General features: G+C 44.1%; 1 protein-coding gene across 1 annotated transcript; it reads right to left on the reverse strand.

Annotated features, from left to right (window-relative positions):
* Positions 1-3,128: 3,128 nt before the first annotated feature.
* On the reverse strand, positions 3,129-7,612 carry LOC116407550 (oocyte zinc finger protein XlCOF7.1-like). The gene is made up of 4 exons (XM_031892992.1): positions 7,529-7,612; positions 7,281-7,418; positions 7,051-7,183; positions 3,129-5,797 (listed from the first exon to the last, which is right to left on the reverse strand). Exons 1-4 carry the CDS (start codon positions 7,610-7,612, stop codon positions 3,510-3,512), a joined length of 2,643 nt encoding a protein of 880 aa, XP_031748852.1. The 3' UTR covers positions 3,129-3,509.
* Between the last annotated feature and the right edge of the window lie 5,180 nt (positions 7,613-12,792).

Genomic DNA, 12,792 nt, shown 5'->3' on the forward strand with positions numbered 1-12,792 from the left:
TATTTATCGCGACAAACCTATCGCATGAAATACCGCGCGTAAAATAGCGCGAGTATGCTTATAGTGAATCGTGCGAAAAGTCGTGAAAATTAAGACGCGATAAAATTTTTAACGCACGCTAAAAATAGCGCACGTTAAATCGCACTTTAGTGAATCAGGCCCCGGATCTCCCATGATTACATGTAATACCTCACTGAGGGTTGTGAGTTACACATTAGGGCTCAGAGGCTGCGTCACTACAAGACTAATATCAGATCTTTAGTGGGTGACAAACCTGCGGGTGAGTGGGTGCGGGCGCTTATATCAGGGGGAATATATATGGAATCCATTTACTGAATGACTAATTAGCAGTTAATCTTGATACATTAGATGGGCAAAAGTACATTCCTGTCCCCTCACATGACCCAGACCTCCCAATTGGGACGATTTTCGTGGGACGGTCCCTCTTTTCACAGCTCAACCCGCAGTCCCGGATTCTTACTGAAAAGTCCCTCATTTCCCTTTGATCTCCTGCACTGAAGCTAAAAAAGATACAAATTTAATTAAAAGTAGCTTTTGGCAGAGCCCAGAAATCTTAACAAGCGTAACCTGCACTTAGATACAGTGCTTCTCACATTTAATTAAATAAGTGGGCTTTTGGCAGAGCCCAGAAAGGTATAAAGCCCCCCCTGCACTGAGATACAATTGTAACTAATAAACAGGTCTCTTGGGGGAACTGAGACTCACAGCTTAAAGGGCAACTTCACCTTCATCAGCAAAACTGTAATAACACATAAAACAGGGCCCCAGAAATGTGTTCAAACTTTAAATAACCTGCCAAATTTCATCAAATGGGAGAGGTATTTAGGGGGTGTGGTTAGAAGTGGTAAAAATGGGCCTTGTCCCTCTTTCCGTTTTCAAAATGTTGGGGAGGTATGCCTGACCCATGACCCCCTCACAGTTCTAGTATTATTGCTATGCCTGCTCCCAGAGCCATTGGGTTCCCCCGGGTGCTGGCGTATGCAGTTTAGCTCCACGTACAGGCACATCAGGCAGGGGGCGGAGTCTGAGAATCTACCCATTGTGGCACCGGCCAAATGCTCCATAACAGTGGGATATTCCGTTAGACTGGGGTGCAATTCCATGACTGAGGGGGCCAAGCTTACTCTCATAGAGACACACTAAGGGGCTGATTTACTAACCCACGAATCCGACCCGAATTGGAAAAGTTCCGACTTGAAAACGAACATTTTGCGATTTTTTCGGCGTCTTTACGAATTTTTCGTTACCAATACGATTTTTGCGTAAAAACGCGAGTTTTTCGTAGCCTTTACGAAAGTTGCGTAAAATCTTGCGATTTTTCCGTAGCGTTAAAACTTACGCGAAAAGTTGCGCCTTTTTCGTAGCGCTAAAACTTAAAAGGTGCGAAGTTTCGCGTAAGTTTTAACGCTACGAAAAATCGCAAGATTTTACGCAACTTTCGTAATGGCTACGAAAAACTCGCGTTTTTACGCAAAAATCGCATTGGTAACGAAAAATTCGTAAAGACGCAGAAAAAATCGCAAAACATACGAAAAAATCGCAAAATACCGATCTTTACGAAAAAAACGCAATCGGACTCATTTCGACCCGTTCGTGGGTTAGTAAATCAGCCCCTAAGGCTACGGAATATAAATCTGTTCATTGCGCACATTAGAGGAGGCATTTACTAAGGCACAAGGTTATTCCTAAAAACCAATGTTGGTGATTTTATTCAAACCAGTAACCGACTGGCCAGTAGTAGCCTCTTGGCTTGCATGGACTTCAACATGATGGCCCCCTCACCAATAACCTGAGGGGGGGCATTCAGATGTACGTAAGTATATTCTTATTTACATGGCGCTATTTATGTACACAGCGCTGTAACAGAGGGTCATTACAATAATACAAAGTACAATATTGAATACAAAAAAATAAAAAGTGCAGTTGCACGAAAGACTCCACAAAGCTACGTGGCAAAGAGACAAGAGGATGGAGCTCCCTGCCGAGTGAAGCTTACAATCTAAACGACTTGAAAACAAAATTTATCTTCCTATATGATCCAAGCTTGGCCGGAGGGCTTAATTCAACACCCAACTTTCTAATACTCTAAAACAGCGGTTCTCAACCTGTGGGTTGGGACCCCTTTGGGGGTAGAACGACCCGTTCAAGGGGGTCACCTCAAACCATCGGAAAACACATATTTCCAATGGTCTTAGGAATAATTTTATGATTGGGGGTCACCACAATATGAGGAGCTGTATTAAAGGGTCGTATTAGGAAGAGAAGCACTGGTCTAAAAAAGGAGACATATTGGATAAATGGAAAAACCCCTAACCCTGTAGGCAATTATGAATAATATCCAGTGCTGGTTTCCCTTTGGGCTAAACATTAACCCTATCTGTAACAATGGCCCCTTTATTGGAGCTCCCTATAGATCCTCTCAGGTCCCTGTCTGGGTTTCACATCACAGCACAGTAGGAGGGGGAGAGCCAATCACAGCCCTGCACTCACACAAGCACAGACAGGCTTCAGTTCCCTATCAGGTCAGCCTAGCTGCTGATTGGTTCCTATCCTACAGTGCAGGGTACGGAGGGCCGCCGGATCCCCAGCTCATCCAGAGAATTCAGCCAGCAGGAAGTGGCACAGATGGGCGGGGCTAGTGGGGTTTGGGGGGAATTTCTCAATAAATAAGTCTGAAATACAACTTATTTAAGCACAATCCTTCTGTATTTAGAGGGGTATAATTCACTGGTACATTATTCATTTTTAAAGGATATGTCTCCTTTAAGGTCCCCATACATGGGCCGTTTGTAGCTGCCGATATGGGTCCCTTAGACTGATTCAGCAGCTAATCGGCCCGTGTATGGGCACTAACGACGGGCCTGCCTGACCGATATCTGGCCTGGAATCGGCAGATCTCAATCGGGCAGGTTAAAAAATCTAGTCGGATCGGGGGCTGCATCGGCTTGTTGATGCGGTCCCCGAACCGACTGCCCCATTGCGGCCAATAGCCCCAGAGCCAAACGATCGAATTAGCCTACACGCTCCCCGATATCGCCCACCCGTAGGTGGAAATGGATCCAGGCTCAAATAATGCATAAAACTGTGTTGTGTTTGTTTCGGGCTGATTTATTGAAAATTTCTACAAAAACTTGATTGGGAGCTCCAATAAAGGGGCCATTTTTAAATATAATATGAATTTTTAATTTGTCACTGACTTTACTGAAACACATTGATTACACTGACAAATTATTATTCCCACTAAGGATGAAATGAGGTCCCTCAGTTCCCAATGGGGAGCCAGTGCCGTGGGAAGAGCATTATGGGAACCTGTCTAGCATTCACCTGTGTCCATCAGGCCCCGGAGCCTTCGGCTGGACGGGATTGGTTTAAGGATTGTCCTATGGCTACATTCTATTGTAAATGAAGTTGTTCCTTTTCTCTGTAAATATACTGAAATGCTTGCCTGATGCCTGATTTAGAAAACATTTCACCCACTGAGAACAAACTTATGGTTTTCCTTCTGCGTGCCTCTGAAAATGCATCTTTAGATTAGCCATACGAGCAAAACATTTTCCACATTCAGAACAAGAAAATGGTTTCTCTCCTGTGTGAATTCTGTGATGATCAGTGAGGTGAAATCGATTTGCAAAACATTTCCCACATTCAGAACAGGCAAAAGGTTTTTCCCCTGTGTGAGTTCTGTGGTGTCTCTTTAGATCCGATTGTTGTTTAAAGCATTTCCCACATTCAGAACAAGAAAAAGGTTTCTCTTCTGCATGGGTTTGTCCATGGGCAGTAAGATCTGATGAGCTGGTAAAACATTTCCCACATTCAGAACAGGAAAAAAGTTTCTCCCCTGTGTGGGTTCTGTGGTGTCTCTTTAGATCCGAATGGTGTTTAAAGCATTTCCCACATTCAGAACAAGAAAAAGGTTTCTCTTCCGCATGGGTTCGTCTATGGACAGTAAGATCTGATGAGCTGGTAAAAGATTTTCCACATTCAGAACAAGAAAAAGGTTTCTCCCCTGTGTGGGTTCGTCGATGGACAGTAAGTTCTGACGAACTAATATAACATTTCCCACATTCAGAACAAGAAAATGGTTTCTCCCCTGTGTGGGTTCGTCGATGGAGAGTAAGTTCTGATGAAGTGGCAAAACATTTCCCACATTCAGAACAGGAAAAAGGTTTTTCCCCTGTGTGAGTTCTGTGGTGTCTCTTTAGATCCGAATGTTGTTTAAAGCATTTTCCACATTCAGAACAACAAAAAGGTTTCTCTTCCGCATGGGTTCGTCCATGGGCAGTAAGATCTGATGAGCTGGTAAAACATTTCCAACATTTAGAACAAGAAAAAGGTTTCTTTCCAGTGTGGGTTCGTCGATGGACAGTAAATTCTGATGATCTGGCAAAACATTTCCCACACTCAGAACAAGAAAATGGTTTCTCCCCTGTGTGGGTTCGTCGATGGAGAGTATGTTCTGATGATCTGGTAAAACATTTCCCACACTCAGAACAACAATAAGGTTTCTCCCCTGTGTGAGATCGTCGATGGACAGTAAGTTCTGATGATCTGACAAAACATTTCCCACACTCGGAACAAGAAAATGGTTTCTCTCCTGTGTGGCTTCTTCGATGGACGGTAAGTTCTGATGATCTGACAAAACATTTCCCACATTCGGAACAAGAATATGGTTTCTCCCCTGTGTGGGTTCTTCGATGGACAGTAAGTTCTGATGATCTGACAAAACACTTCCCACACACAGAACAAGAATAGGGTTTCTCCCCTGTGTGGGTTCTTCGATGGACAGTAAGTTCTGATGATCTGGCAAAACATTTCCCACACTCCGTACAAGGAAACTGTTTCCTACCTGCAAGATGATTATATAGAGATCTGTGATGAGAAAAGTGTTTCTCTTCCGTATGGGTGTTTTGATGTCTATCAAGGTCTCTTTTTTGAAGAAAATGTTTATCGCACTGATTGCAGCGATATTTCTTATAAAGGATTTGTTTTGTTTCTTGAGATTCCTGTGCTGACGTTTTAGCATTTTCATCATTTATGTTATTCATAATTTGTAAGAGGTCGTTATTCAGGCTGCTTTCCATGATAGGAGCTGTCATATTTGTTCCCTGTATCTGTTCTGCAAGTTGATTAATGCTGCAGTTTGATTGGTTTCCCCCTTCCCATGATGCCGGTTCCTCTTTGATTATTTTGTTGTTATCCTGGCTCCACCCCATGAGAGCCGACGTATCTGTTCCTTGTATCTGATCTGCATGATTGTGTTCTTTCTCAGACAAGGCGGGTTCCTCTTTAATGAAAAACAACACATAGTTAGTTGCCGAGCTGTTATTCAGGCTCCGCCCCATGATAGGAGTAGGTGTGTCTGTTCCCTGTATCTGTTCTGTAAGGGGATTAATGCTGCAATCTGATTGGTTTCCCCCTTCAAGTGAAGCCGCCTCCTCTTTTATATCATCTGATATATAATTATCTGCCGAGCTGTTATTCAGGCTGCACCCCATGATAGGAGTAGGTGTGTCTGTTCCCTGTATCTGTTCTGTAAGGGGATTAATGCTGCAATCTGATTGGTTCCCCCCTTCAAGTGAAGCCGCCTCCTCTTTTATATCATCTGATATATAATCCCCTGCTGAGCTGTTATTCAGGCTGCACCCCATGATAGGAGTAGGCGTGTCTGTTCCCTGCATCTGTTCTGTAAGGGGATTAATGCTGCAATCTGATTGGTTTTCCCCTTCCCATGAAGCCGCCTCCTCTTTAATCCCATTGGCCGGTGGGAGCTGTTCCGCTGGAGAAATTTCAGGGTTTGTGAGATTTCCGTCAGCACCAAAATCTGCTCCTTCAGCCCCAATCTTGCTTGGCTCATTATTATAACATTCCCCCAGATCAGCTGGAATCTCTCTCTTATCTTCATATTCACCCTCTGGCAGAGAGAAGAATAGAGATTAATATTTATGGTTTATCACAGATTTATCAGCTTTAAAAAGAAAAGATTTTGTATGATAAGTTATATGATGAGCACATGGGTAATTAAAGCATCTGGTAAATAACTTTGAGAAAGAAGAAAAAGGAAAAACAAATTAGGTACAGGAGACAAGGAGATAATCTGCCCAAGGGGACAATACAGCACTGGGGGTGTGGCCTAAAGCATGAAGGTAAGTGAGCCAATAGATGAACACAATACAGTAAAGGTGCCCATACACTTTACAATAACTATCTTTCCTGTGACCATTGGTCGTTCGTTCCCTCCATTGACGTTCAGGGCTGAATAGTCAAATATGGAGGTAGAAACGATAGGGATTCTTCTTCCACCTGACAGTTCAGCCCTAAATGCAGATTTTTCTCTGGCGCCTTCGATCTTTTAACCCGCACGACGAGACAACCGATATCCGCTGCTCCTGCGATACTGGTTGTCTCGCCGATCCGTTATACTCGCACCAAATATCGTACAAAAGTGCATTTATAAATATCAGACATTCAAGTTTTTAAACCAAAACTTGAATCGCAAAAAAAAATCTAACTTGAACTTTGATAAATCACCCCCTAAATGTTCAATCTGATGGAAGTTCTTCGAGAATTTTGCATAGTTTATTAATATTCTTGGGTTTCCCATGATATTTATAGCTCACAGATTCAAAATTGGTTTTTTTATTCCAGCTCCTCTGTTTAAAATAAAATATCGATATTTATTTGACGATAGTTAAATAATTTAGAACCCAGGAAATGATGTCACTAGAAGAGCCACAAGGGGGACCAATAGATGGTGTGGCGGCTTCTAGCTATCAACCTGGTGTTACCATTGTGTGTTTTTTTTTTTAGCTACTTTGATCGGCATGCCAGGAGGTAGTGAGCCCAAGGGTTAAATTGGCTCTAGTACTTTCCTAGGGGTGTTTATTACTGAGGCCAATTTTTCTACAAGGACTTTGTATGTTCTACATGTTCTACATAGCCTAAATAGATGCTCAGTTTGACATACATGTCCCTCTTAATAGACATCTGTATAGATTCTATGCTCTGTATATGATAGAAACCATTACTCACCCAGTGGGCGGAGCTGCTGGGGCTCCTCCTCCTCCTCCTTTATCCCTTCCCTGTAAAGGGCCTTGTTTCCTTTTATATACTCCCACTCCTCCAAGGAAAAATAGATGGAAACATCCTCACACCTTATGGCAACCTGGCACACACAATGTTACAGTCATCCCCCAGCCAGAGAAAGGGATTATCATACACTGTTACTAAACAATAAGGGGGGATTGGGGGGCCGCACCCACCTCTCCAGTCAGCAGCTGGATGATGTTGGAGATGAGTTCCAGGATCTTCTTGTCATTTTCCTTCTGTATGACGGAGCCAGGGGCATGCAGGGCCCCCAAACCCACAGTTGGGCTCTTCTTCTTAGGGATGACGTAGCCCTATGTATTGAGAGGGAGAGAGAATGATGAGTGTGTAACGCAGCAGAGAGACCCCCTTTGTACAGACAGACAGTCTCTTCTCACTGTGCCACTCACAGTGCCCCCCTCACCTCTCCAGTCAGCAGATAGATAATCTCCAGTGTGAGATTCAGGATTCTCTCCTTCCGCTCCTCATTTTTATCCTTCTTCCCCATCACTGGGTCACTCGCTTCCTCCCACATTCCCATTGGCTCCTTGTGGGAGGGAGGGGCCTGGAAGTTGAATTAAGCACTTACACATTTCTATAGGGGATTATTCCCAGCAATATCCCCCAAAACAATTCCAAGCAGGGAATAGAATAACTAGTCTAGCCATGGGCTGAACTACCAATCCCACAATCCCCTGTTAAACTTCCCTCTAATGATGCAATGTCTGCCAATCAACACTTTCCCTTTCCTGCCAAGAATGGGCCCCTCAGTGCTTCCCCTCAGGCTGCAGGGGGGCCTTGGTACCAAATGGGAGAGGAATTCACTTATGGTGGGTGGGTTGGGCTTGGAGCTGCCACAGAAACTGCACTGACTCAGTAGCAAAGTGTCCCTGGGAATCAGCTCATGTGTTGGGAACAACAAGGTAACACTGCTCCTTTAGTGCCACCATTAGTGCAGCCCCGCTCCCTTACTCACCTCTTTCCCACACTGCTCTGCTGCCTGTAGCTGTGAGGGAGGGAACTGAGGAGCTGGGACACTCACTCATTGGCTGGGAGGGGAATATGGGCGGGACAGAGAGCAGCGGAGAAGAATGATTGGATCAGTGAGCACAAGGGCGGGACACAGAGTTAGGGACAGAGGGAAAATTCACAGATTGCTTTTCAGAGAATTCAGATCCTTAACTGTGAGCCATAGTGTTGCCAGACTGGCCAGTAAAAATACTGCTTGATGGCAATGTTATTGTTAGAGAAGGAAAAAAAAACATAGAGCAAGACCAGTATAATTTCCCAGAAATGTCAGAGCACATTGGGCAGAGCGGCACTTGAGTGTAGATGGGAGGCAGGCAGGACTGGGCTACACCGGATACAGATACACACGGAAGTGGAAAGAGCACTTTGTGCTGCAAGTACAGGGTCGGACTGGGCCTCCCACCCCTCGGCCCCCTGATAAAGCTTTCTGTAGAAGAAATATAGGGTTCCAGGTGGCACTAATGTGGCAAATCTGACTGTTGTCCAGCGAAAACAGTTAGGAACCCCAAATGCCCATGAAGAACTTTTGGGAGCAATAAAATGTTCCCCTGCTGGTAGAAGCCCGGGGCCAGAAGGCTTCCCAATACAGTATCATAAGGAACTGTGGGGTCCCGGTTAAAGCAGCGATCCCTAGGAGCCCATATCGCCCTATTACTGAACCCAATATAAACACAGAAAACCCCAGCGGCTATAGACCGCTATTATCTCTTATCAAAGCAGATATGACGCTTCTTTCTAAGCTTATTGAGATCTAATAGATATGGATGAAATTAATTTTGGACCCAAGAGGGAACCCAGAACTCAATATTCCAAGCTTTACTAAATTCCCCTGTTACTCTCAACCAAGACGACTTTTGAATTATTATAAATGGGACGTGACAAGGCTGCCCCCTTTCATCTTCATTCATTTCCCCCTTGCATTAGAAACTTGGTTTAGCTCAAATATGGGCACAACCAGATGTTAGAGGAAAAAACACCCACTGATTCCAAAGTGGTTCAAAATGACCATTGACTGCAATGCTTTTGGAAAGAAGCACGGTGGAAAAACACCCATTGACTACAGTGTATTTTGCCTGAAAAAAAGCCCAAAACAAAATGCTGTGTGTTCCTTAATTTAAACACTAAAGCCGGACACACACGCTCAGATTTTAGTCTGCTTGTGTGAGTGCAGGGCTGTGATTGGCTCTCCCCCTCCTACTGTGCTTCTGGCAGGGACCGTTAGGACACGCCCACCAATAAAGGGGCCATGTTACAGATAGGGTTAATGTTTAGCCCAAAGGGAAACCAGCACCGGATATTATTCATAATTGCCTACAGGGTTAGGGTTTCCCATTTATCCAATATGTCTCCTTTAAATGCAACGATCTAAAACTCACATTCAGCCTGATATTGTAGGATAAAGCCCAAAAAACTACTGAACTTCTGAACATGAAATAGTTACAGGCACCAGTCGTACAAAGTGACTCCCACCGTAGCCCCCAATGGTATCGGCCGATACACAGTAATGCGCAGATTTTATCTTTATCTGATTATATCATTATGGACTAATGTAGCTCTCGATTTATTGGCCTTTCCCTCCTTTCCCCTCTCCAGACAATAATTACAATTATAATACTGCCAGGTTCATACACCTCAGCTACTGCTTCTCTGCCATGTAAGAGTCCACTAGCTGCCCCACCTACATCCCTTAACTTATCGCTAGATACCAACCAACCCGCTTGTTACCCCCCTACTGCTCCCCAACTCCTCTCTCATTCCCCCCTCACACACTCGCATTCAAGACTTTGCAAGGGCTGCCCCCCTTCTCTGGAATTCTCTCCTATGGTCTTTCACCCAATCTCTCTGCCTTCAAAGGTCTCTAAAACTCATTTATTTAGAGAAGCTTCCCCTCATTTAGTTTATTATAACTGCAGTGTTCTTCTAAATACTCTATGCTACAGCGCTGACTTCTGATCTTGCCCATTCCTTCACCTTGTGTGTCTCAATCCCTTTTAGATTGTAGGTAGTGATGAGTGAATCTGTCCCATTTCGCTTTGCCGAAAAATTCAAGAGTCACGGCGAAAATGTCGCACATCAAAAAAAATTTCGCCCGCGGTTATTCTTTTGTCGCCCGTGGCTATTCTTTTGTCGCCCGCGGTTATTCTTTTGTCGCGTGGCTATTCTTTTGTCGCCCGCGGTTATTCTTTTGTCGCGTGGCTATTCTTTTGTCGCCTGCGGCTATTCTTTTGTCGCCTGCGGCTATTCTTTTGTTGCGTGGCTACTCTTTTGTCGCGGGTAACAATTTTTTGGCTCTTTTGGGCAGAGCCCTCTTCACCTCTTTGGTGAAGAGGTGCTTTGTATATAATGCTTTGTATGTAATTCTGTATGTACAATGTATAAAGCCATTTATTGTACAGTGCTGCTGTTGCTGCTTTATAAATACATTTTAATAATAACAAAACATTTTAATAAAAACAAAATATAGTGATACCCTGGAGGGCTCGTACCCCTTGGAATATGTCCCTTCTTGTTCAATAAAACCCAGAATATTATCTGTTGGTGGGAGGGGGAGATTTATTCCAGTGTCTGGAAACTAAGCATGAAATGAGGTCCCTCAGTTCCCAATGGGGAGCCAGTGCCGTGGGAGGAGCATTATGGGGCACCTGTCTTAGCATCATCTGTGTCCATCAGGCCCCGGAGTCTTCAGCTGGACGGGATTGGTCTAAGGATTGTCCTATGGATACATTCTATTGTACATAGACCTCCTCTCCTCTGTAAATACTGAATTGCATATAAAGATGCAATCAGTGTCCACAAGAAATAGCCAGTATATTTGCAGCACATTTCAAAGAAATATACACACAAAAAAACACAGCAACACAAAACAGCATGAAGGAATACCTAGACAACATCCCTAACCCAAAGCTAAGCAGACAGCAAAGACAGTCTATGGAATCCCCTATCACCCCACAAGAAATCGAAGCAGTTATTAGCGGACTACCAACCAACAAAACTCCTGGGCCAGACGGCTTACCTGCAGCTTGGTACAAGCTCTTAGAAAAACAAGTCACCCCCCCACTAACAAAAATATTTAACGAAGCACTAGATACCCACTCTCTCCCAGACACGTTCTACGGTGCAATTATAACCCTAATCCTCAAACAGGGCAAGGACCCAACAAACTGTGACTCCTACCGGCCAATCTCATTAATTAATACAGACGCAAAAATCTTGGCAAAAGTGTTAGCTAACAGACTCCTCAAATTTATCCCGGAACTGATACACATTGACCAAAGTGGATTTATGCCACACAAAACAACATCCATAAACCTAAGAAGGGTATTCACGCATGTACAGAACGCAAAGCAGATGCGGGGGGGGACTTCTGGCATCCCTCGATATAACCAAAGCGTTCGATACAGTTAACTGGGACTTCCTCTGGGCAATACTGGTAAAATTCGGGTTCGGCCCTAACTATATTACATGGATTCAACTACTGTACAAAAAGCCCAATGCTCGGATCCGGGTAAACACTACATTGTCAGATAAAATAAAACTGCATAACGGAACTAGACAGGGATGTCCGATGTCCCCCCTGCTCTTTGCGCTGGTTATTGAACTGCTGGCCATCGCAATTCGCATGGACCCAGCAATCAGAGGCTTACAAGTGGGACAAATTGAGGAAAAAATAGCGTTATATGCGGATGACCTAATCCTGTTTTTGGCAGACCACAATAACTCGCTCATACAAGCCCTCAAAACCCTAGATACATACAGCAATTATAGTGGTCTCAAAATAAACAGACAAAAATGCCATCTCCTTGCATTATCAGGACCAGAACATGAAGGCACGCTACAAGGTCTGCAATGGGTTCGGCAGTTCAGATACCTAGGTATTGAGGTCACCAGAGACTTGTCCAAATATCATGATATAAACCTAGAACCAGTCCTGAATAAGTTCAAAAAAGATGTGGTACATTGGGTAAAACGACCTCCGGTACACATTGCAAACAAGTTCTTTAATCAAGTGAATAAGGTATTACGCTCCTTCATATGGGCCAACAAAGCTCAGAGAGTGGGCTGGCACACACTTACAGCACCATACCAACTAGGAGGACTAGCACTCCCCAATATGCAGCTATATTATATAGCCAGCCAACTAACTTACTTACACAATTGGTTTAACCCAAACCCAGACAACCCACTCACAGCACTACATGGGAACATAATTGGCTCATTGGAAGCACTCCGCAATGCGCCATACAGAAAAAGGAGTGATATCACTCCTCTCCCAGAAGTACTTACTGCCCCAATGACAGCCTGGGCCAAACTGGGGAAGCAGAATAGGGCAAATACACAGGGTCACTGCAAATGCCGCTGTGGAACAATGCCAATCTACAACACTTCAAGGAACTGTCTGATGTTCACTACTGGCCAGCCAATGGGGTGAAATGGCTTTCAGACGCGGTAATGGATGGTATATTTGCACAATTTAACGCACTCAAAGAAAAGCTGGAAAAGCCAGACTTACAATTCTTTAGATATTTTCAATTGAGGCATGCATTTAGAGCACAATTTGGTTCCTTAACAATTGAAACAGGCTCAACTCCATGGGAAATTAGGTTATGGGACTCGGGAGGGAAGAAACTCCTGTCCCAATTGTACAAGGCTATACTGAAA

The sequence above is a fragment of the Xenopus tropicalis genome, chromosome 9 (assembly GCF_000004195.4).
Source record: "Xenopus tropicalis strain Nigerian chromosome 9, UCB_Xtro_10.0, whole genome shotgun sequence".
NCBI lineage: Eukaryota > Metazoa > Chordata > Amphibia > Anura > Pipidae > Xenopus > Xenopus tropicalis.

Bases quoted from the DNA above. Each gene is read 5' to 3' on its own strand.
- LOC116407550 (XM_031892992.1), bottom strand. From the start codon at position 7,612: ATGGGGAAGAAGGATAAAAATGAGGAGCGGAAGGAGAGAATCCTGAAT. The intron at 7,184-7,280 runs GTGGGTGCGGCC...TGTGTGTGCCAG, and splicing joins TCCAGCTGCTGACTGGAGAG to GTTGCCATAAGGTGTGAGGA. The intron at 5,798-7,050 runs GTGAGTAATGGT...AAATTTCTCCAG, and splicing joins CCAGCAGCTCCGCCCACTGG to CGGAACAGCTCCCACCGGCC.